The sequence below is a fragment of the Zosterops lateralis genome (assembly GCF_965231275.1).
Source record: "Zosterops lateralis genome assembly, chromosome: 2".
Taxonomy (NCBI): Eukaryota; Metazoa; Chordata; class Aves; order Passeriformes; family Zosteropidae; genus Zosterops; species Zosterops lateralis.
The window spans coordinates 6,931,659-6,957,050 of NC_139763.1; the positions used below are offsets into that span (position 1 = coordinate 6,931,659).

The 25,392-nt window shown below is 47.5% G+C and overlaps 1 protein-coding gene across 1 annotated transcript; it reads left to right on the forward strand.

Moving 5' to 3' along the window:
* Positions 1-4,903: 4,903 nt before the first annotated feature.
* On the forward strand, positions 4,904-24,175 carry DIPK2B (divergent protein kinase domain 2B). The gene is made up of 5 exons (XM_083885188.1): positions 4,904-5,300; positions 10,234-10,498; positions 18,759-18,932; positions 21,771-22,059; positions 23,234-24,175. The coding sequence occupies exons 1-5, from the start codon at positions 5,074-5,076 to the stop codon at positions 23,551-23,553; spliced, it is 1,275 nt and encodes a 424-aa protein (XP_083741314.1). The 5' UTR covers positions 4,904-5,073; the 3' UTR covers positions 23,554-24,175.
* The last annotated feature ends 1,217 nt before the right edge of the window (positions 24,176-25,392 follow it).

Consider the following 25,392-nt stretch of genomic DNA (forward strand, 5'->3'; position numbering starts at 1 on the left):
AACTGGCCATATCTGTTGGCTGCAGTGCCTGAGGCTTTTCTTCTCACTTGCTTTTTCTTCCAGCTGCCTACCAGTATGTAAAGATTTCCCAAAGAACAACAGGTTTCCTCTTCTGCAGCAGAAGAATGGAGTCAGGGAGAATCCAAAAATACCGCAGAAAAATACAGAACAATACCCTTTTTATGTATAATTAATATAATAGGTTATTGATGCTTCAGATTAATTACATCTAAGATTTTCAAAAAATAGAAATTATTCCCTGGCGAAAAAAAAAAAAGTCAAATTTGTATCCCTCTTTTAGTATTTTTATTGATTCAAAATGTAGAAAAATCCATACACACGCAACATCAAACGTTCTCAAAGAGAATTGAAGTGCAAACATTCTCTGCCAGCTCAGCTGTGGTGTTTCACACCATCCACACCTCAGTGGCCCCTTTTTCTGTCTGTATTTGTAGTCTGGGCAGTGGGGTTTGTTTGTCTGTGTTTTTTCTCCTCCTCTTCCTTTCTTTTTCATCTTTCAGCAAAAAGAAAATGGGAAAGAAACAGGGTGGAGAGAACAAGACTCTGTAGCAGAAGATGTCCATTAAAAATCCAACTGGAACAAACATTTTCTGTTGCAGATCTCTTCAAAACAGATGTTTCTTTCATGATCATGCAATCGGGAGGAAAACAGGGGAAAAGGAAGTGATCGCATCCTCCCAAGTGCTGCGAGTTTTGTAGCATTCAAAGAGACACATTTTTCATTTTGAAAGAATTGAAAATGTGTCAAGCTGCTCTAGCTATTAATCCACACATCCAGCCTGAACTGGGATTGAAGTGATAAGCAGTTTGATACCCAGCCTCTACTGATTATTTGGCAATAGTTTAATGATTATCTTGGATGTGATTAATTGAAAATACCATGAAGAATAATCACGGTTGCACCACACCCTGAGCTGATTTCCACCCTGTCCTGCGAAGCCGCTCTGTGTGACAGCCAAGGTCTTATCCGGGCCCTGCAGGCAGCATGACCCAGGCTGGGATTACTGAGGGCCTCAGGAAGAGCAGGAGCCTCTCCTCTTCCAGCAAAACTTTGATTTTTCCTGTCTATTGTTTCCTTTCTGTGCGTGGCAGTGAGATGCAGCCCTCCTGCAACCCGCCCGGCAATACCCTGTTGCTCAGCAACCCCATCCTTGCTGAGCAGGCTCTTCTGCAAACCTGGGCTGAAGAAGGAAGATGGGATGATGTGACACCCAAAACTTGCTGTTCAGGCTGGCCAAGCAGCAAAATCCCCATGAGCAGGTGCAGGTTAATAACAGCAAAGACCCTGGTGGCAATGTCACCTGAGGAGCAGCAGCACTGCACCTTCTGCTCCTCTGCATCTGGGATGTTTTGGAAATGCTTATTGGTGATTATCCCAGACTATTTAATTAATTTTAACTAATTTACAAGGTCTCCTGCTCTGCAAAGTCATTTCCAGTGTCCCAGTTCGATCCAGAGCATGGAACTGGCACCTTGTTTTGCTTTGAGTGAACCACCCAGCAGCACCAATGAGATGGGGAGGGGGAGGTTGCAAAGATCTGCTGACAAGAAACCCACCCCAGGGGCAACTGGTATTGATCAGGGAAGAGGGGGAATAGACTGGGGTGGAAAGAGGCAGTGGGGAACAGCTGCATAGCATTAATGGATTGGGTGGAAACTGGGAGGTAGGTTAAGTAAAAGGTGTATCCCATCCCATGGATACTTGGGAAAAATCAGCTCGTGTTCTCCTGATCTCCTCCAGAGCCAGCAGCAAGGGAAGGCAGCCCCTCTCCCACCTCAATGAGCAGTTGGAGATCACAGCCTTACCCACCCAAAACTGCAGGGACTGGGTGGTTTTGGGACCCAGGAGCTCCACTGCCCACATGGTTATGGCCAGAAGTGGGGCTGTACTTCCAGGTGTGTTTCCACACCCCTCATGGCCTGTGGGGAAAGGAGGAATCAGGGAATAGAAGTTAGATAAAAACCTTTACCTCTGTTGGTAGAAACCATTCCAAAAGCTTTTCTGCAACTGGTCTGACTTTGATAGGGCAGTACATTCATATTGATCCTTTTAGGAAATTTTTAGAAATTATAAATTTTAGAACACTAACAAGGCTTTTCTGTTAGGGCTATGTTCTCACGTGGTTAATGGTGTTGCATAGAAGTCTCTTGTTACAAGTTTTGTGAAGGTCCCTCTGGGTTGTTAGGGCCAGCCCTTTGTTCCAGCAGCCACCACAGAGATCCATGCCCTGAAAATCCCACATCCTGGCACAAGGAGAAGATCTACAAAGCTTCTGCAGACCTGGCTGTTCACCAGCTGACCACAATAGCTCTGTGCCATGTCACCAGAAGGAAAGGAAAGCAAATAGAGGTTTGGCATTACCTGCTGAACGACCTCAGTAAAAGAGAGGCAGCTTTCAGAAGCACAGCCACTCTCACAGCACTCCCCAGGCTGTGGTTTCTCACCTGCCTCGCTGGCTAGTTCAGATATACATCTACTCGTTTTTAAGCTTTGGTTTTTCAGTGTTGTGAGCATGAATGAGTGTTTCCTGCACACATCATCTGTGCTCAGAGACTGCCCAGCCTGAGCAGAAATGTTTGAGGGAAGGAGGGAGCTCAAACCCTGGGGGTAAATGCAAATGCCAGCAGCAAGCTTGAGGTGGATGTGATGGACCAGCTCCCATTCTTTGAATAAAAAGTTGCTTTTATAACAAACACTTTGAGGTAATGCAGGTGTGATAGACTGTACAAAAGCACACTTACATGTGCTGTTCCTAGGGAGACAAACATTGCTTTACATGTGTCTGAACTACACAGAAGTGCAAGAACAACACAGGCATGGAGGCATCATTAATAGCACAGAAACCCTGCTGCCCATGTATTGGGTTTTGTGCCAGACCCCGGGGTTTGCCATGAGAAAGGCTCATTTACCACTCTCAGAGGCTGAAGCCCTCCCTTTTCTGTGGGGCAGCACAAGATGGGGCACCGTGGGAGCCTGGGTGTGTCTGCTCTTAAAATTACAACCAGAAGACAAAAGACTGAAGGAAGACAACTGAATTAGTGAGGAAACTGAAGGATACATGGTTTATGAATTACATAATGACGATAAAGACAGATTGCTGGTGTGTAAGTTTGGTACCATCCAGGGAAGAGCTGGGAAGGGAGCAATGTGGGCATGGCCAAATTTGCAGAGCTGCTGGCAGGAAACGGTGGGCAGGGCTGATTCCTGCAGAGGGGAGAGGAGCAATGTACCAACAATAGAAAAGGCCAGGGATAAACTTCTGGAAGTGGGACACGGCTAGTATTGTTTAATTCTGGTTCTGTCTCTCTCCACCAACATATTTCAAAGAGCTTTATGTTGGAGTATTAGGCCAAATGCAATGATGGCTCAGTGCAGATTTGTGTGCTGAATGTACTTGCTGGTGTATTAGCACTGCCCAGCCCCTCTGCCTTGCAGCTTCTGCAGGGCTAATTAAATCCCCCTTTCTTCTCAGCAGGGCTCATTATCCTCCTCTGTCAGTGCTCTACCCTCTTTAGGCAAATCCTAAACGTCACCACCTCTATTTTGTGCACCAGGAGGTGAAGCAACCTCTCCCAGGAGTGTGTGGAGCCACAGAGAGACCCTGCATCTCCAAAGTGCCCAGCTAATGACTATCTATGCTTTAAATAGTTGCCTTGTACTGCTAAGATCACCAAGCAGCCTCTTCAGAGAGTGAGGGGCAATCACAGAGCCCAATGCACACCCCTGTGGCTCTCACATCCCTTAGTCCCATCAGGTTAAATGCCAGAGGGGATAATAAGGGATGGCTACAGTACACCATTTCTTTCATTAAAAATGTGCTGGGAAATGATTTGGCCACTTGGTGTGAGTAGTCCAGCTGGGGGGAATAAGGAATCTCCAAAGCCTCAGTCTGCTCCTCACTGCTCCCATGGTGAGATATGGCCCAGAAGAGTCCCCCATGTCAATGAAAACACAACAGCTGGGGACAGGGGAGGACCAAGGCCCAGTGCCACCACAGCAACATGTGCTGCCTGCAGCCACAGTACCACTTTCTCCTTCAAGGTGTGCTTTCCTGGCCCTGAGCATCAGCCTGCCAGATCTCCTGGCATTGTCCTGTACCCAGCACCCAGGCTGGGATGGGTAGCCACCAGTTTCCATAATTTCCAAGTCTATGTCCTAACAAGAACAGCTTTTGGTGTGATCACAGTAATCTTCAAGTCTATTTGAAACCTCCGACATTCTCCTGAGTTCACCCCCATCCCTTTCTCTAGCTTCTTTCCAGTGCAGAACCATGAAGAAGAGACCTTCCAAAGCACACAAGCCTTGCTGAAGACAGAATTTTCCAAGAGGGGCATAGAGGTCAGGCTGCTCTGTCAGCTGGGAGTTTTGGGAAAGCTGCAGGCTATCCTGCTTTCTGTGGCACGAAACACTGTGGTGCAATCACTGCTAAACTGTGCTCTTTTCAAGAAACAGAATAGTGATGATTCCACCTGACAGCCTTTCCAGTGCTTTTATGAGAAGGGCAAACAGAGCCAAGGCAGCATCTGAGAAGTCATGCCATGCACCATCACAAATCTCCAGGAGTAAAGCAACACCAAAGGTCTGGCTTTGGGTAAAATGTGCATTTCTGCCACGCTGCTACTCTTACCAAATCAGTTTTTTCACTAAGTGTCCCACATGTGCCCTTTTCTCCAGCGACAGGATATCCTTCATTTGTCTGCACCAAGAGCAGATGAGCACTTCTTCGTGCTATTTTCCAAGTCTGCTGATGGGAGGGTCAGCAGGGGCCAAAGCAGCTGCAACAAGGAAAGGAAAGATAACCATGGCAACCCAAGTTATCTGCATCCTCCATGTATTTCCTTCTCCCCACCCTACAGCAGATCTTTCCCACCCAGACCTCAAGCCAATAGAGCCAGTGACCAGCTGGCAGGATGGGGACTGCAGCAGTGTCTCCTGCACCCAGAGTGTCTTGCTGTGTTTCGGGGCTCACCACTGCGGGCTGAAGTCATCCAAAAGAGACCGAAATCCTAGAGAGGGACAACTTGAACAAACAGAGCTCTCCACTACTGTAGATGGGGCGCTGGATATGCTGCCTTTGTTCCAGAGTTACAGATTCATTGATGCTGCTCCTGGTCTTGGCTCTGGGCTGTGACCCTTCCACCACAGCAGCAACATCTTCTCCGTCTGTGCCCCACGTCAAACCCAGCTACAGTTTTGGCCGGACTTTCCTGGGACTTGATAAATGCAACGCCTGCATTGGGACATCCATATGCAAGAAGTTCTTTAAAGAGGAGATAAGGTCAGAAACTCAGCAGAGTAATTTTTAAAGCTGTTCTATGTAGTAATTTGAAAGTTGCCTGTTAGAATTTCTAAGTACTTTCATGAACAACAATGCAAAGAGCAACTTAGCATCCAGTTGCTATTACAGCACTTAGTGTTTTAATTAGTGCCTGTAAGCTGATGCTTTGTCTCTTTTGTTTTAAACCATGCAAGCATGATCAGACTTCAGCCCTGAACTATAACTTGAAAGCATGAGTAAAAGGCACAAATTTCTGCCTAGAGAGTGGCTCTGAAAAAATTCAAGGCAGCAACGGGGGAAGGGAACGGGGAAGGAAGAAATCAGCTTGTTTAGATTTACTGGAAATATTTTATTATGAGCAACTGACTAAAGGCAAAAGAGGTTTAGCTTTGTAGGTTCCCAACAGAGTATATTAACTACAAACATATAAACATGCTGTATAATTTTTGTACCAGGTGCAACAACGTGAATGTGCAGAATTTCACGTGCGTTTTAACCACGATCAAAAGGGATCTAAACCTGCCTGAGGCATGAGGACTTCTGCACACGAGGTTACCCACACGCTTGAAAATAGCATGCAGATAAATTGCTGGTACATTTTGGGGAGATTTGTGTGAGAACTTGAAGGCAGAAATTGCATCTGCCTCGCTGCTGATGAGACACACACTGTCCAAGTGGTCGTCAGACCAATCCAATCATTTTTAGGTTCAAAAGCAGAGTATATCAGATGACAGCAGGGAAAATGTTGCTGCTTGTATTTGAGGAGAAAGTTAAAGGCAGTGCTTGGCAGAGGAAGGGTTTATTGGGTCTGATATGATTTATAGAGCCATATGCACTTTCTTTTATAGATATAAAAGCCTGGGGGAGAAGAAATTATTATAGTAAAATTGTATTTTTAATGCTATAATGTAAGTAGCATAGTATTAGACAAATCACCATTTTTATCTAAAACTATCCCATAAAACGTAGCATAGTAAAACCGTAATGGTTTGTCTGGGATGGACTCGGAATACCAGACATCCATCCTTCCACTGCTGCTGGAAAAAAGCAGCTGGTGACTCTGCTGAAGCAGAGCATGTTGCACGTTGCTCTCCCTGCTGTTGCACGTTGAGGGTCCCAGTCCTTGTCACTTTTTTGCCACTGGATTTCCACGTCCACAGTGCCAGAGTGAGCAGTAAGTGAGGTGCACAGGGCTGAGTGCTGGGTTTCTCCCAGCCAACCTGGATTCCTGTCCCAAAATGCAGCATGGATTTGCAATCAGCCCAGCATATTCAGCTGGCTGACGGGCTGGAGTGGGTCTGCAGGGGCTGGGGATGCATTTGGGGCAGGGTCTGCTCTACATTTCACTCCCTGCAGCAAGATGGCAGCACAGCTGCCTCCTGCACCCCTGCCCCAGTCTGCTCTGCCTCCTTTACCACTCACCTGTGCAGGGTTTTTAGGGACCTGCTGCCAGGCACAAAGCAGCTCCCTTTTGGTTACTCCCACTTGGCCACAGTGGGGAGGCTGGGGCCGTGCAGGTTCCCTCAGCCCTGCCAAAAATATCAGAAGTGCCTCTGGCTGTGGGGTTCCAGCTGCAGAGTGCACTGGCTGGGGGAGAGAGGTGCTACGTGAGCCAAGGCAGGAGGGCCCCACGCTGGATTCCCTCCAGGGGACAGCAGGAATGGGGTGCAGGCGTGCAGAGAGTCCCACTGGGGTCCAGGAGTGCAGAGCCACAAACATGTGGGATCAAATACTTCTGCCTCAGGGGAGACAGAGGAGCTCCCCAAGCCAGGCACTTCTTTTTCTCTCCCACCAGCCTGCAGTTGGCTTCCCACAAATAAGTGATAACGTGAAGTTCTACACCGAGCGCTTCTGAAAGGGGAACTTAAAAATCTTCTCCTGAGCAGTCACTCAGCTTCAGGGTTTCTTTTGCAAGGGTAAAACTTGTTCTCCCACTTGATTTCTTGAAAAACTGGGATTATTTTTTGGCAAGTGGGAGCTTAAACTAGGGAAATTTTAGTGGTGCTTACGCTCTTTGATCCACCCTCATGTACCTTTTCACATGTTTGCAAAGGTGGATGGCACTTGGATTTCTCTGTGTTAATTCACATTAGAACATGCTTCATTAATTCTCCTTCATTTCTGGGAGCTCTGACATGCATTCACAGTGAGGAGATGTGGGTTTTGTTCCCAGAATGGCTGGTGACTCATCTTGTGCTCTAATGTTCTATACTTCCCTTATCTTTGCCCAACTTTATCCATCTGTAGATGAGAATACCAAGCCTGTCTACCAACTGTACTGAGAGCAGAGTGCAGTGAAAGTTTCTGTAAAATATTAGATTTTCAAAACACCACAGAACTGAGCCGACCAAAACTATTCAAAGACTTGTGCCAATGCTGGTCCTGAGCTTTGTCCAAAAATAATGGGAAAGAAGACTGAAAAAGCTGGAATGCTTCAATCTGATGAGCGGTTATAGGCTCTTTAATTTTTTTTGTTTGTTTGTTTTAAGACTTAGCTTACTTAATTTTTTTTTTAAAAATGTGAAATTGCAAATGCAAGGAAAATTATTTTGGCTGAAACAATATACTTCATTTCATTCAGGAAAAAAAGAAAAAAAAAACAAGTTTGGAGTTCTTCAGCCTTTAGTTCTGGGTTGATCTAAAAATCTGTAATCTGTGACTCACCAACTCACATAGATCTTACTGAAGGTCTTAGAGCATTTTCAGGCCCTTGGCTAAAAGGCTCTGTACGAGAGGGAGTTGTTACAGCACAACGTGGTGATGATGAATCTTGAAAGTATCCAGCAAACGTGCCAGGCCAGGGCTGTGCTGCCCAGAAATGATGCCAAATACAGACTTGCTGCAGCCCATGCCAGGTTCCCAGGCCAGGGTGGCTCTCCCCCCAGAGATCCGCAGAGGGAATCACTCCATCCACCCTCAAATTAACGCTCAGCCCTGGATTTCACCCATCCATGTGCTGCTTGCATGCTGGAGGCAGCACTTTCCTGCTCTCTGCTTGATATGAGCTCCCCTGAACACACAGCCCTGGGTCAAGTCACAAGGCAAATTTCAGAGAGAAAGAGAGAAAGAGAGAAAGAGAGAAAGAGAGAAAGAGAGAAAGAGAGAAAGAGAGAAAGAGAGAAAGAGAGAAAGAGAGAAAGAGAGAAAGAGAGAAAGAAAGAAAGAAAGAAAGAAAGAAAGAAAGAAAGAAAGAAAGAAAGAAAGAAAGAAAGAAAGAAAGAAAGAAAGAAAGAAAGAAAAGGAAAGAAACCCAGCCCAGAGCCATCTCTTCCCAGTACGTGCCTGGCACGCTGTGCCCACTTTGCAGATTAGGCACTGGGAGGAGTCCTGAGGCACAACAGTCACAGTGAGGCACAGCAATTATTCTCTTTTCTTTAATCCTAGCTCAAAACCAGACCAAAATAAAAAAAGAAAACCAAAAAACCCCACCAAAACAAAAAAAACCAAACCCAAACAAAGTGTTTATTATCATGTCAGGTGCCTTAATTGTAGGGAATCTTTAATTTCATCTTGGGAAGAATGCCCAAACAACTGAAATGCTGGAATCCACCAACCAGTTCACATAAGGCTCCTCCACTTCTGGTCAGCCTTGATGCTAAATTTTTGGAAGGAGGCAATGGCAGGAGTTGAAAGCAAAGCAGGGGAAGCATCAGGGTTTTATCCATCCTGGACACCCATGCCTGCCCCAGAGCTCAGCTGCACAGGGTCTGTGCTGGGGAAAGGGAGTGGGGTGCTGTCTTCAGGAGGGATCATCTGATCAGGCTCTGATTGCAGATGGTGCCTCGTGTCACTGAGTCAGTTATTTGCCTGAAATCACAGAAAATTAATCCTCCCCAAATTTCTCTGTGCCAATTTCCCAAATGGAATTTGAAAGAAAAGACCAGCTTCAGCTTTCAGATTTGTTAATATCTTGTAAGCTGTCTGAAAGTCCAACTAGGCTGATCCTGCAGGGAACCTCTTGCCTCTCCCGTTTCACTTCTGAGCTACCGACTTTAATTTATGGTGAGATTGAATTAGGACATGCTTTCCTACACACTTGGACAAGGAGCTCAGGACAGGAGGATTCAAAGGCAGCGAGGGCAGGACGTTGGCCAAAGCAAAGGTCAGACTTGGGCCACTTTCCAAGAGCAGGTTACAGACACCCTCCCAGAACAGGCACCACGCTCCGCAGCTCCGGCGTGCGTGTGTGGGCAGGGCTGAGGGGGCTGCTGAAACAAAAAAAAGTTACCTAATTACCCAGCCCATATGCTCCCCTCCTGTGCCTGTGTAGGGGGAGCAAATTAGTGCAAGATCTCCATGGCTACAGAGGCGCTGCACACCCAGGGCACACACACCCTGTCCCCCCATCACACCCCAAGCTCTGCTGCTGTTGGGGAGGTCACTCATCCTGGCTGCTGAAATACAGTCAGGGATGTTGGAGGAGACAAAAGCCACCACCTCAGAACAAGAGGTCATTTTGATATTCCCAAATACATTTGTTGTCAGGAGGTTTTAGTATCAGGAGGGTCCTTCAAAGTGTCAAGTATTCTGTTTTTAGGACACTTTGTCTAGAAATAGGAAAATATTAAAACACCAGGAATTCATCATGAACCAAAACCTTGTAACCTTCTTCCTTTTCTCCCTCCCTCTACCCAAAAGAGCCCGTTTGGGTGTTTTACCCTTCACTCCATGGCAGCACTCATGACAACGGATGAAAGTATTAGTGGGAAGCAAATACTTTTTTACGAAAGAACATTTCCTTAGCTGATGGTTTCAGCCTGCTCACCTCACCCTAATACCTGGGGTCACCCAGCCAGGGTCACTTGGCCTTTGCCAGGAATGTCAGGAAGCCCGTGGGACTGGCTTGGAGGAGCTCAGTGGGGCGGGCGCTGCGCAGGGTCTTCGTGTGGCTTTTTAACCCGCTCTCCGTGGGGCTCTCGTTTTGGTTTGGCAGGTTTGACACCTGGCTTTCTTCTCATTTAAAGCTGCCCCCCAACTCCCTGCTCAGCTACTCGGGCAACTACACTGATGATGCCAAGAGCTGGCGGCAGGTGGACATCACCCGCCTGACCTCCAAGTACCAGCACGACCGGGCGGACAAGCGCATCTGCACCTCCCTGCTCAAGACCAAGACCTGCAGCCTGGAGCGGGCCCTGCGCCGCACTCAGCGCTTCCAGAAATGGCTGAGAGCCAAACGACTCACCCCCGACCTGGTCCAGGTCTGTGTCCTGTAGCTCCAGTGCCCTTGGTCCCCTCTCACAGGGCACAGCAAAGCCCACGTGGTTTAGGGGTGTGGGAAGGGCTTTGTGGGGATTTGGTGTCGTCTTGATGGTTGGAGGGTGAGATTGGGTGGTGGCTGGATGTTGGGAAAGATGGGACAGGAGGGGCTTGCAGATATAATTGCTTATGATTAAGAAATACTGGAGATGTAAAACCTGTGAGTGAAATAGAAATGAAGGCCAGCTTTGAGATCGTGGTAGGCAGGAAGATGGTGGTTAGCTGGAGATAGGTTGAAGGACAGAAAACAAAAGGACTCAAGAATGTAGCTTCTCTTTACCCTGCTAAAGTAACAAGAAAAAAGTAGATAAGAAAAGTAGCCTTTAGAGTTTAGAATACAGGATGATACGGTAATATAGTAGTTCTCATAGGCTGCATGTAAAGTTTGTAAGTTTTGTATTTTGTGCTGGTTGGTCACTGTAAATTAGAATATTCAACGCAAAAGGAGATATAATGTATTGTAACAAGGTCCTGGCTCTCTCTCTTACCTCTCCTACCGCTCTGACCCCTGCCCTCTTACCTGCCCCAGCTCTTTTAGCTCCCTTACCTCCCTTACCCCTGCTATCTCTCTTACCTCATACCTTCTCTCTCTCCCTCTCTTTTTGGGGCTTCCCTTCAGCCGAGGCTGGTGACTGAAAGCAGGTTTTTTTACCCACAACCCTTGCAATAAAATTATGTGTTTCTAGAATATCTCAGATCTGCAGAGTTCCTTCTCTCTGCCGTCCACGGATGTTCCTACAGCTGGAACTCATCCTGCCCTGTCAGTGGAGATGGGGCAACTTTGTGTGCCCCCCAGCTGTGGGAAATGGATTTGTAGAGAGTTCTCAAAGCCTGACAGAAGGAATGGAATTTTGTGCCGAGTTTCAGTACCAGGGAGATCCACAATTAAATGTAACTCCTCGTCATCCTGTGTACGGAAACTCAAGTTTGTAGTGCAATTGTACTACCCCAGTGTCCCCTAAGGGTGAGATTGCTGACCTAGATGAGTTCCCACGTCAATTGCCAAAACGATTTTGGCTCATTTGTAGACATAGAGCCTGACAGAGGATTCCCTCAAAAATTAAAGGTGGCCCATATACTATCATATAGCCCATATAGACAGCTCACTGTGATAGCACCTAGTGTTAAAACAGCCATCAAGAGAAAACATAGAGGAAAAAGATTTGCCTGAAAATAGTATAAAAGTTTTTAAAACGCCTCTCAGTTGCTCCATCTCTGGGTCAGAAAAGAGTACAATCCGACACCCAGCCAAGGCAACGTGCCAAAGGGGAGAGGGAAAATGGTGCCCTGATGGGAAGAAAAGTGCCACAGTTGAAGGCCAAGCCCTCCTCACACACAGAATCAGAATCAGAATCAGGATCACAATCACAATCACAATCACAATCATTAGGTTGGAAGAGACCTCTGAGATCATCAAGTCCAACCCTAACCTCAACTAAACCATGGCACCAAGTGCCACATCCAGTCTTTTCTTAAACACAAACCATGGCACACCCTGTCCAGGGCTGGGATGGGCTTGGCCCCAGCTCCTGGCTCCTTGTGCAGGTTGAAGCTGAAGTCCTGGGGAAAGCCATAGCACCAGGTGGCTTCAGACAGGAAGATAACAACAGGCTTTGCACACTGAGGTGGTAACAGCTCCAGTGGGGTATGACTGCTGCCATTTTTTTTCCTAGTTTTCCATCATGTCTTGGCATTACAGGGTGTTGGGGTTTTTTTTGATCATAAAGTTGTATCCAAAAGGGCAGCCAGTTCCTTGAAAGTGATTTTGCTTTAGGCCAGGAGCCAAGTCAGTGTGGGTCTCTCTTGCTTGTGGCTGGCACGATAAGGGGCATGGGAAGTCAGAGCCAAAGCCTCGATTACTCACTCTCCTGCCATCCATAGCAAATTACCTCAGGCACAAAAAAGCACATTGCCCTTTCTCCCACAGTCCTGGGGTGTCACAGGTGAAGCCAGGACAGGAGCACAGTGAGTGTGGGTCACAGGTAGATGAGGTGCTACGGCACAGGGCATACCTCTCACCCTGCCCAAACAACAGCAAAAGTTTGCAATAACCTCTGGAAAGGGGCAAGGGCCAGGGTGGGGGTTGGAAATACACTGAACAAGACCCTGAGAGACAAAGAAGGATTATTCCAGTATTTCTTCCCATTCCAAGAGGGAAATGACTATGAAAAAGTGACTTCATTTATATTTCTATGTAGGCAGCTGCTTGCTGCATCCACTCAGCTTTGGTGAGTGCTAAAGCTTTGCTGCTGCTTTAGTCCTTCCTCTGTTATCCTGTGGAGCAGCACACCTGAGGAGAGAGAAGGAGGGATACACTGGGGTTATGCCTGGGCTGCACCAAAAAGGACTCACCCAAACCACTGACAGTCCAGCACAGCAGGTCACCCTGAAGTCAGTACCCTTCCAGGTGGCACATGCCTGACAGGGAAAAGATTTTTGAAGCAAAGCTACTCTGTACTTTGTTTAGTAACCTCGGGAGAGGGACTAAAGAGAGGAAATGGTGTATCACTTCCACTCAGAGCATCCCTCACCTGAGCTTGTGAGCAGGGACAACTCCTTAGGCTGGCAGGCAGCAGCTGCCCAGGCACCTGCTGGCCACCACTGTCCCCCCAGGCAGCCCTGCAGGGACCTGCAGGAGAGAGAGTTGGGCTGCCAGGTCCTCCAGCCTTGCTGGAGTCTCCCAGGTGTTTGTGCCAAGCTGTGCTGCCCACCCAGCAGTGCTGAGGGAAAGGGAAGGAATCGAGACCTTAAAGCTTTCATTTGCTGAGCTGGATGAAAAAGTAACTGGAGAAATGTGGCTCTGTGGTATCTCAGACCTGCTGCAAAGCTAAATCATCAGCTGAGCCCAAATCCTTCTCCTTAAAAGGCTCTTCATGTGCTACAGTTTTCCCTGGCCTGTCCTCTCGGAGTCTGAAATGCCAGCTGAGCTGGCTGGGCTGCACACACAGGCACACACACATATATGGATGCATGTGTGCACACACAGCACCAGCAGAGACCCTGGCTGGGGCACCCTGGCTTTGCACCTATCCAGTTTCTCCCAGGAATTTCCCTGTGCAGCAGCAGTGGGAAGCTGAGCTGATGCCAGCTCCAGGGCTGCTCCGAAGTGAGCTCAGGGCCAGCCTGGGGGGACATGCCCAGTGACAAACTCCCTGGGACATTTCATCAACCCCTGCAGCTTTTTAGTTGGAAAGGGCATGCAAGGCTGCAGGGAGGCCCAGACCTTTGCGCATCAGCCTCAGCATTGCCCTGCTCATGTTTTTATGGTCCTTCAGTTCTGTAAATCAATCAGAGAAACAAAAATTGGAATTTAAATCCCTTGTAACAGCATATAGAGTTGAACACACAGAGAAGCACAGTGATCCAGAGACCCTGGGACCTACTTCCCCACCACCAAATTTCAGCAGCAATCACTTTCTAAGATCAGGCATGTGCTCTGCAAAATGGCTTCTGGTCTCAAAGTGGTCTTAACTGAAAAACAGACAGTGGCAACAACATTTCAGTCATACTGTGTGTGTGAGCCTGTGTGTGAGTCTGTGTGAGACCCCATTCCAGCCTTGCTGTGTGGGCCACCACGGGTTACAGTCTGATCTCCCCAAGGCCATCCAGCCCCACAGAGATGGGGATCCCCCTTCCTCCCTGGCCATCCCACCTGCCTTCTTCCCTCTGGAAACCAGCCCCTCTGCCTGCACCCAGCCCAGCACCTCTGCCCCTCTGCAGTGTTTGCTGTGCAGATGTATGTTGGTAACCCAGCATGAACCACTGCAGAGGGGTTTTTGGGGGTACCATGTGTCTCTGCAAACACTTACCTGCAGAACTGCTCTCATGGCTCTATTTTCCTGCTCTCCCTCTTTCCAGAGGTGTTAACAGAGCATCTTTCCCAAGTTCTGCCACAATGCCCACCCTGTTTTACAGGGCTGCAGTCACACAGCAGTGCTTGTTCTCCCTTCCCTGCAGTTTATCCTGTATAGCAGCACTGGGGAAAGCTAATGGGCCCAGGTAATTTTGTCTGATAGACAGAGCAGTACGACAAACCACAACGTGCTTGAATCAAAATGACAGACCATAAAGTAATGTTTTTCCACTTTACGCTGCCTGCCCTGCCTGACCCAGCCATCAGCTGAGCCGCCTGCCACTGCGATTATTTCACCAGCCACAATGAAAATCTTTATTGGATGCAGCAAAGTCTTCAGTCTTAAAATCCAGCCTGCCTCAGAGATGAGCAGGATTTAGTTGGGGCTCAGCCTGCACCTGCTGCTTCGCCCAGGAGCTCATCACCTCAGACCACTCTGGGTGCTTTCCTGCTGGAGGGGCAACAAAGCAGGTTTGTTTCAGCACAGACCACCCCTAGGGAAAATTTACAGCCCTGCCTACAAAGCACAGCCTGGAAAATGCTGAAGGTAGACAGAGGAAAGCAGAACCAAGGTGAAAATCCAGCATTTGCAGACTCTCTCTCTAGGATGGACTGTTTGAGACTACTGACCAATGACTCCTAACAAGCAGCTCCAGACCAGCAGCTGCTGACCAGCACCTCATCCTGCCCACAGCAGATGCACCAGGACCCTGGTTATGTGGCCTCTGAGTCCAGTCCACATCTCTTCTTGCTGCACAGGGGCAGCAGCTCACTCATATGTCCAGTTGTCCATTCTAGGGAAGGATGGGCACTATGGGGTTCCCAGAGCCACTTCTTGGACCTGCCTCTTCTTTGACCCAGCACCTCATCATCAAGGACTTCCATAAACCTGCTGGCAGTGGGGATGAGTTTCTCAGGGCATTCTTACCTTCTTTCTTTTGGGAGTTAAGGAAACTCTTGGATTCACATCACCAGGAGCTGTAGGTGCTTTGGCACCTGCATCCAAGAGTATCCTCCTGGAACCCATCCGAAACCTGGTAGTTTGGTGAAACCTAACCCTGGACCCAGGTAGTGGCTCATGGGGCTGTGCTCCTGGTCTGAGCCATCCCTCCTTGGGCTGACTGAAAAGAAAACAGAGCAAAAAAAGACTATGCTTTTAAAAAGACTGGATATGGCACTCGGTGCCATGGTTTAGTTGAGGTGTTAGGCCATGGGTTGGACTCAATGATCTTGAAGGTCTCTTCCAACCCAGTGATTCTATGAGTTCTGTGAATTCTGTGAAAGAAGCTGTCTTTCCACAAGTTGTCTTTACATCCAAGTGAATTCTGGGTGTGTCTGCCTGACATATACATATGCATGAACTCATGGAGTTTAAAATGCATCCTGTACTGTGTAACAGGGGTTAAAATCTCACAGCTGAGTGCAGGTAGGCATTGCAGGAACTACTCATTATCAGATCTAGAAATGTGGGTATTTAATTGAAGCAAATAAGACTCTTTCTGTATCAGTCACAAACACTACATCAGGCTGTCTGTCAGTTCTTATTCTCTGGGGTGATAAGTCGCTGCAAAGAACTTTAGATATTCTCAGATAAATCTGTATCTCCAGTGTTTCCAGTATGTGTTCTTCACATTTTTCTTCCATTGACACTTTTTGTCTGACAGTTTTACAACTCCAGCTCCTTTTCTGCTGTAGAGATGTTTCTATCAGTCTGCAGGAAGGTGAGACCCCTCTCCACTGAGACAATCAAGGTGGTGCTGAGCTTTATGCTGTTGACTGTCTCTGCTGAAATCAAAAGGCCCCATTGCCCAGTTTTTGTGGATCAAGGCTTCATTAAACTGTAGGAAGCTGCACCAATGTTTAAAGCAAAGGTGGCAGCATCCAGCCCTGCTCCTCTGCTGATGTGCCTGAAACAGTCCATCAGGAAACCAGCAGCCATGAGCACCATGGGCAGCGTGTGCCCAATTTTTGGTTAAAAGGATGAACTCTGACCTCAGAAAAACGCTAATTACACTGTCCATGCCTTCCCTGTCACTGTGATTTATGTTCCTACTGTGTACTCTTCAGGGTCTCAGCTTTTGCATTGCAGACTCCTGGAATTAGCAAGGCTTTCTAACTTTGGCTGCAAATATTTGCATACACACAGAGCTGCAAGAGACTTTCTCCACCATTTACCTCTTACTTAACAGGACTCTGTTCTGCTCATTTTTTATCACTTCTCCTCCAAAGGGAAAGGGACAGAGCCAGCCACAATATTCCTGCAAGTGCTGCAAAACAGAAATCCATAACCATCCTTCCCCCTGCACTCCTTCTGTGGTTTTAGACAATTAATTGAGAAATTATTTTCCTGATAAGGCTACACTAGAGGAGAGGAGTGTATGAAGGCTTGCAGCAGGAACCAAGTAGAATTATTTTTGACAAATGTTTCTATTCTTTTTGGAAAAAAAGGTTTTTTGGTTTTCCTGAAACAACACTTCAGTTGTGGTTGAGTTCCTCAGCTAGTTTTGACAAGCTATTGGCATTTTGGATTTGTTTTGTGCAACTGATGGCCAAGGAAGGATTGGTTGGAATCTCACTGGGGCCAACAGAGATGAAGAGGAAGAGACATGGGACATCTAGTCCCCCCTTTCCTCCTCCAGCTGAGAAAGTGTCTTACTCATCCTTTCCATGTTTCTCTATTTCTTTGTCACGGCTGGATGATGCAGTGTTCCCTGCCAAATGAACAGCTCGCACAGGAGGGGCTGAGCAGGAGCTACCTCAGAGTTACCAAATGACCTGAGGAGATGCTGCGTCACATCTTTGCTCTCAGCATGAAGGATGGCAGGGAGCAACCTGAGCTCCAGCTCCCTTTCCTCCAAAGCACATCTCCCAGCCATCAAATCATGAACAAAACCTAAAAGAGTAAATTTGGCTACTGGGGTTGTTTGTAATAAAGAGGCTTAAAAAACCTGATTCCTTTCCCCAGCAGAGGCATGGCAGGGCAGTGCTTCTGTGTCACTGTGGGCAGCCCTCCATATATAAACTCTGCTTGGCTGTTAAGGAATATTAACTGAGAAATTAAAAAGGCCATTTTTGACTTTGAAGGTATAATTTTCTATGCTATTTATCCCAGCCATAAATCGCTCATGCAATTTTACAAGCCAAACCTCCAAATCTGAAGGGTGGAATACAGTGAAAATTGACTCCATTAGCCCAACGGTTCTCTATTTGTTGCTTGTATTTACAAAAAATACACACAGGCTATTTGGTTTTGATAGTTAATGCATGAGTTTATCGGAGAGAAAACATATCCTGTGCTTATACTCACACACAATGTTTATTTACATTTTTAAAGCATGTTTACTGACCTTAGCAAGTAGTATTTCCAAGAAAGCTGCTCTCAGGTTAAGCAAATAACGAAGCGATCAGAAGATTATTTAACGAGGGAAGTGACTCACTGCTGTAACAACTGGAGGGCCTCCACCAGGAATGCCAGGGCTGAAAACCAGGCAGAGGGAAGTATCCCGTGGTGTGAAGAGATGTGATGCTGAGCAGTTGGGGGAATATGAGGTTTGCAGTGCCCAGGAATGGGGGCCACTCTTGAAACCTGAGTTGGGAAATGGCATTTCCAGATGGCACAGGTTTTTTCCTGGCAAGGATGAGATGCCCTGCATGCCCATAATCTTCAGAGCTGTGCTGCAGCACATGGAGGCACAGTGGGCAGGGCACAGAGGAGCTTGTGCACCCCTAGCATGATCCAAGCACACTGAAGTGTCTCAGGCTGGAATTAAACATCCCTGCCAAGTTTTCCCTGTGTCCAGTTCTGGCCCCTCAGTTTAGGGAGGACATTGAGTGCTGTATCCAGTTCTGACTCCTCAATTTAGGAAGGGCATTGAGATGCTTGAGCATGTCCAGAGGAGGCAACGAGGCTGATGAGGGGCTTGGAACACAAACCCTGCAAGGAACAACTGAGGGAGCTGGGGTTGTTTAGTCTGGAAAAAAGGAGACTCAGAGGTGACCTTATCACTCTGTATAACTTCCTGAAGGGTGGTTGTAGACAGCTTGGGGTTGATCTCTTTTTCCAGGCAGCAACTGACAGAACCAGAGGACACAGTCTTAAGCTGCACCAGGGGAAATATAGGCTAGATATTAGGAAAAAGTTTTTTACATAAAGGGTAATAAAGTATTGGAATAGTCTGCCTGGGGAGGTGGTGGATTCACCATCTCTGGATGTGTTTAAGAGAAGACTGGATGTGGCACTCGGTGCCATGGCTTAGTTGAGGTTGGGCTTGGGTTGGACTTGATGATCTTGGAGGTCTCTTCCAACCTAATAATTCTGTGATTCTGTGGCTCTGTTTCCCCCCTGACAGGGCCTGCCCAGCCCCCTGCTGCGCTGCCCATCCCAGCGGCTCCTGGACAGGATCGTGCGGCGCTACGCAGAGGTGCCGGATGCCGGCAGCATCTACATGGATCACCTGACAGACAGGGACAAGCTGCGCCTGCTCTACACCCTGGCAGTGAACTCACACCCCATCCTCTTACAGGTACCTGCCACCCTGCCCCAGCTTGGAACACTGATGCCTTAAGTTTTAGCTTTCTTGTTTTTCAGATCCTGTGCTGCCCAGGGGTGTAGATATGAGCCTCATATTAAGTGTCAGTCAGCTCTCTTCACAGAGTAGGGAGACAAAACAAATCCTTTTCCTGCAGAAAACCAAGGACAGCTTTCAGGCCTGAAAGCATAAACAACAGTGGGCTGAATGGAGAAACAAAAAAAGCATCAACACCACCCCACAACCTCTCACAACCAAACCCTCCCATGAGATGTGTCCCAGCCTCAGGTGCAGAGGAGTCCCAACCCTGGCCTTTGTCAGCTCCCTGGCCTTCAGAAAGTTTGTTTCCTCGATGGGGTTGAGTGCCTGAAGCCAGGCACACTCATGAGGTGCTCCCTGCATCAGTCTGTGAGGTTGGGGAGAGATGGGTAACCCCAACTGCATTATTGCACTGGAGCACTGTAAAATCTGGCGTTTTACACATCCCCAATACTTCAAAGAGTTAAGTGTGCATTGCTAATGCATTACAAAAAACCACAGTCTGTTTCTGGAAGAGAAAGAGCATGGTTTCCCATGCTCCATGTGCCAGTGCTGTGTTTTACATTTGTCTGCCAATGGTAACTGGCTCTGGGTTTCAAAACTCTGGGTTTGAAGGCGGTGATCTGGGAGGCCTCACACCCTTCCCCTGGACCCCTTCTGACCTGCCTGGCATGCAGCTCCTCTCTTTCCTTATGTTTCCAAGGGAGAACCCTCTCCTTTCCCCATCCCACCTTTAGTCCTCACTGCTGGTTCTTGCAGCCCTTCGTGATTCCATGAAGAGAAGATGGCAGTGGCAGCATCATCCATTTCTGGCCCCAGGCCACTGCTGTACTCAGGAATTCACAGGGCCCTGTGTGGTCCCAGGGAGGGGGAATGGTGCTTGTGTTCTGGGAGGCTCCTGGGGGTCATTCAGCCTCCCCAGTTATGGGTCACTGGGACATGAAGCTGTGGCACTCTGAAGACATGGGAACACAACTTGAAGAGATGAAAAAAATATACCAAAGAGAAAAAGGTAGATTTTACATGGTTGCCCAGAATGCCTTCACAGCAGAAGAGAGAAGTAACTTAAACACGGAACTGGATGAGTTCATAATGGCTTGGCAGTGTCTGAGGTGCTGGGGACACAGATGAGTTTTAATGCAAATGACAGAAAGCTTTGTGCTGGCATAGCTCAGCAGTCACACGGCTTGGTTTCCACCTGGGATAACTGTGCTGCTGGCAGGAGCTGCAGGGATGCAGAGAGCCCAGCCTAGGTGTCTCTACTGGAGCAAACACCCACCACTTCTGCCCCTGAGACTGCAAAGTCTCTTACAAATGAGCCTGGCAGTTCTCACCAATTAGCAGAAAATGCTTTAGCCCTACCTCAACTCCAAGCTGTGACTTCATCTGTTCAGTGCTCATGAGGGACCCATCAAAGACACCTAAAATTAGCTGTTCTGTGGCTAAAATTTTCATGAATCTGAAAACTATTATTATCTTGGACTTTCCAGCTAGTCTCTCCTACAGAATAAGCCTCGAAATACCAGATCTTCCCTCGTTAAGAAAAGGACCATAAGGAAAAAAAAAAAAAAAAAGCACATCCTAACTCTTCCAGGATGGGGTAGTAAGTCCCTTTCCCAGCTGCTTTCCCAGGGCTGGATGGGGCGAGGAAGGGTTGCAAGGCTGACTTAGAAACCAAACAAAACCATGCTGCTTGGAGCTAGAAAGGGAATTCTGAGAGTGGGGGCAGAGGGCAGGGGTATTGTGTCATGGTTTTTGGGAGTGGAGCTGGAGCCTAAATCCCAATAAGCCTCTCTGGTGGAGAGGCTGCTTGACTTGAGTAGTCAAGCCCAAACAGCCACACACACCACGTGGCCAGCTTAGCCAGAAGAGGCAGAAAGCCTTGGCACTAGATCAGGTCCAGCCAGGTTTATTTCCAGGAGCCGAAGGGAGACCCAGAGCAAAAAGGAATGAACATGTGCAGGTCTCAGGCTTAAGTATGAGGTACAGCAGCCAATGACCTTGAGGTACAGGGGCAGAGCAAAGGGCAGTAAGTTCAGTGTCCTGTAGGAAAAACAGGACCAGTCATCAGGTCCCAAAATCAATGGAGACACAGAGGAAAGGAGAAACCAGAGGGCCAAGGGCATTAGGGAAGGGGGAAACTGGGGCAAACCATTGTGTACAGAGCACCATTGGGAAGTTCTCTGTGGAATCCCTGAAGCCCCTCAACATAATACCCAGGGACTGACCATAGTTACCTGCCCAGCCTAAGAGAGACAACTTCCCAATGGTGCTCTGTACACATGGTTTGCCCTCTTTCCTCCTCCCCTGCCCCTGGCCCTTTGTTTCTCCATTGGTTGTGGGACCCAGTGACCAGCCCTGTTTTCCCTATAGGACACTGACCTTACCTGCCCTTTACTCTGCACCTCAAGGTCACTGTCTGCTGAACTCCAAACTTAAACGGGGACAAGCAGATGACTCGCCCTCTTGGCTCTGGCTTTCCCTTCGGCTCCTGGAAATAAACCTGGCTGGAACTGATCTAGTGCCAAGGCCTTCTGCCTCTCCTAGCTGTGCTAGCCACGTGATGTGTGTGGATGTGTGAGCTTGACTGCTCTGCCTGAGTTTCCCAAGCAGCCTTTCCACCGGGGAGGCCTATTGGGATCTGGGCTCTAGCTCAACTCCTAGAGTTCTCTCTCTCAGGCTGGGCAGGTAACTATTGCCTGTCCTGCCAAGGCCAGAGCCTGGGTATTATGTCAAGGAGCTGTGGGGGACTCCACACAGGGGCAATCCCCCCATTCCTGCTCTTCCCCACAGATGTTCCCCGACGTGGAGGGCTGGCCTTTCCCGCGGTACCTGGGCTCCTGCGGGCGCCTGGTGGTCAGCGCCAGCACCCGGCCCCTGCGCGACTTCTTCGGCGCTGCCCCCGAGGTGGCCGCTGACCTGGCCCTGCAGCTCCTGGCTGTGCTGGGCTCCATGGCCACCAACGACCTCAACTACTTCTTCTACTTCACCCACGTGGACGCTGGCACCTTCGGCGTCTTCAGCAACGGGCATCTGTTCATCCGGGATGCCAGCACGCTGGGCGTCATCGACAGGGAGGAAGGTACTCAGCGGGCTCCATGGCCACGCATCTGTCATGGGAGGGCAGACAAATCTTTCCCCTTCTACCCTTGTCTCTACTCCTGCTTTTTTTGTTTATTTTATTTTATTTTATTTTATTTTATTTATTTTATTTATTTTATTTTATTTTATTTTATTTTTAATTAACCAAACACCACTTACCAAACACCATTATTTAATTTAAATAATGGGAAGTTCAGAGGGAGATTTACCGTCAGCAGCTCCTGCTGTCCTGGCTCTGAGTCGGGAAGGCAACGACAGGTATTTCGTTTGTGCAGTCGGTGGTTTGGTGACCACGCTGTAGCTGGCAGCAGCTTTCAGTGTTCATGGGGTGCTGAATGCTCTCATTTGAAGTCTTCCCAAAAAAATTTAAAATTTTTGCCATGAAAATGTCGATATTTTCAAGCAGAAATTTTGTAATTTTGCTTGTTTTAAATACCGGATCAAATTGGACCCTTTTTATGTGCATTTATCACATTGACTAATAATGGTTATTTTTATTATTACAATAATAACAAAATCTCCCTTTTTGTCACTTTTACATAAAAACAACTTTTTTCACAGGTTACATTGGTCTACCCCTGTAAGTAGAACTAGTCAAAGACTATTCTTCCAGTAATTTAACAGTTTCATTTTGAATATTCATATTTTCAAAAGGTTTTTCCTCAGCTCACACATTCAGCTGAGTAGGTCTCAAATATTCACAAGCAGCTGTCAGAAAATTTTCCACTGGATTTCCTTTTCCTATCCCAACAGCTATGACTGTTAACTTGACTCCAGCTAGATGAGCTGCTGTTGCAATGTAATGATTTTGGTTAACATGGAAAAAAATTACAGGTCTGGCTATTTGTGGTAGGTTTTTTTGTAGGAACTCCATATTTTAGATTTGTACTCCAACTCTCATTTTTTTCTGCGTCAGCTTGACTTGACAGACTCGTCTCCAGTTCCTCTGACAGGCAGAGCTCTGTCATTCAGAAAAATATACATATTTCAGGAGCAAGAAAATTGGCTCGTACACAGCTTAAGCACTAAGTCATTTCTAGCGAAAGGTGGTCACATCCTTTGGATAGTAACAAACCCCATGCTAACACAGAGGTACAGACATCTGTGACTGTCCAGGAGCTCACAAAACAAGTGGTTTAATTGTCCCCCAACAGGGAGCCAGCTGATGGATGGCCAGCAGGAGTATAAAGACATATTCAGCTGCCTGACTGCTGACTGCCAGTCCGCGCTGGTGTCCTGTGACTCCATCAGGGAGAAGCACAGCCTGGTCATGGTGTGTCAGGATCTTCTGCCCAAGCTCCTGGCGGGGAAATTCCAGCCCCCCATGCAGGGGAGGATCGACGCCTTCCTGCAGCGCTGTGGCCATGGCCTGGGTGAGCCGGCAGAGCTGGCGGAGATCCTGAAACCTCTACGCTCCTGCGACTCCCGCTTCGCCTACCGCTACCCTGACTGCAGATACAGTGACAAATACTGACACAGCAGGCCTCCTGATACAGCGTCAGCCCCCTCCTAGTGTGGGGAGAGAGAAGGAACCAGCTGGAAAAGAGCTGCCCTAAATCGGGGGCGTTCTCAGGGTAGAAGGAGGGAGCAGAGTGGGATTTATTGTTCATGTCCCAGAGGTGCATTTGTTACATGCGGTATGGGCATGATGTATGGTTTATGGATTATTATCATTGTGATAATAATATCATTGTGACTGACAAGGGGCCACAGGATTAATAAATCTTGTTCACATGTTTTGGCCTTGGAAGAGTTTCCCATGCCATTTGTTGAAAAGCAAGGCAGGATGCTCACAACCAGCTAGATGGAGGATTTTATTGCCAAGAAACTCTTTCTGATGGAGATGATATATAAATAGTAAGGGATGGATGGATGGATGGATGGATGGATGGATGGATGGATGGATGGATGGATGGATGGGCATTTATGACTTTCCCTGTGGCTTTTTAAAATATTTTTAATCATGCACAAACTGAACGACTGGATCAGTTCTGTACCATCACCCATCACAGTTCACTTTTATGAAATATTTAATTTTTTTTTACTTTGATGGCACAAAGAACAGAAAGACACAATCAATAGCATTAAAAAGTTCAAAGGTTCCATGTCTCCTGAGATTTAATTTTTCTAATCCCCAAATATAATTGCTTCTAGACTTTCCCAAGTCAATGGACAGTAATCAGACACTAATACAGGGCTTTGGTTTAAGATGAGAAAAAAAACAAGCTCTGGGATGGGATTGTTTAGCAGATGTTTTCACATTATTCTCTGTAAAGCGGAGGAACCATTTGTACAAAACCATTCAGATGGGAAAATTACCTTAAGACGAGAAGGAACACAGGCAGAGGATGAGACATTAATTTAGACTGAGTTTGACAAGACTTGCCAAGCACTCAATACTCCAGGGTAGGTGCTGGGGCACCCCCCAAGAGCTGGGGAGATCTAAGTTCTGACCAGCAAGAGCTGCAGCCATCCTCATTCATTTGCCTTCCAGAGGGGGAATTGGTAAGCCAGTCTCTAAAGGAGTGAGTTAGGCACTTAAAATCTGGGGTGGTGAACTCATTTCAGAGCAGTTTTTCAACCCAGGGCTAGATCCATGTGCCTCATTTTGCACTAGATGGTTGCAAAAGTGGCAAAACACAGCTTTTCTCATCCAGAATCTGCCAATCCCCCTCATGTGAGCTCCCTGTGAGGTGTCAGAAGCCCACACCAAACCTTCCCTGATCTGTAGGGGTCAGACAGACCTCACCTGGGTTTGGGGCTTTCTCCTGGGATCCAGGCATGCAAGAGTCACTGAGCAAATTTGACTGAGCTGAGTGAGAAATGAGGCTTTCTGGATCATCCACAAGAATTTTCATCATGGAAAGAGTCTTCTAGCTATGGTTCAAAAAAAAAAATTGTTAACAACATAAAGGCAGAAAAAGATGTGAGAGCATTTGCATTGCCAGTGGTTATTCTGACTTGTGTTGTACGGGGAAGAAATGCAAATCCAGATTTTGTGTTGGCTGTGAGGGGCTCTGTGCACACAGAACATCCAGCCTGGGCTTCCAGGCAGGTGTGGGTGAAGGCTGATGGAACAGGTTGGGCATCCAAAACCTCACACACACAGGTCTGACATGGGGGAAATCTGACTCAGGACAATTATTTTGCCTTTCTCCCTGGCATAAAGTATCACGAGCATCTTTTACCTCTGAAGATGTAGAAACATTGAAAATAAGTTGTAGGTAAGTTTAGCTGCAGGCCCAGATGGTCAGGCAGCAAAGAGGTTTAAATATACAGTCTCAGCTGTGGCTGCAGCCTTCTTTCTGGTTTG

Coding starts and splice junctions, on each gene's coding strand:
- DIPK2B (XM_083885188.1), top strand. CDS start 5,074: ATGGGGCGCTGGATATGCTGCCTTTGTTCCAGAGTTACAGATTCATTG. Junction 5,301..10,233: donor TTCTTTAAAGAGGAGATAAG/GTCAGAAACTCA, acceptor TTGGTTTGGCAG/GTTTGACACCTGGCTTTCTT. Junction 10,499..18,758: donor TCACCCCCGACCTGGTCCAG/GTCTGTGTCCTG, acceptor CCCCCCTGACAG/GGCCTGCCCAGCCCCCTGCT.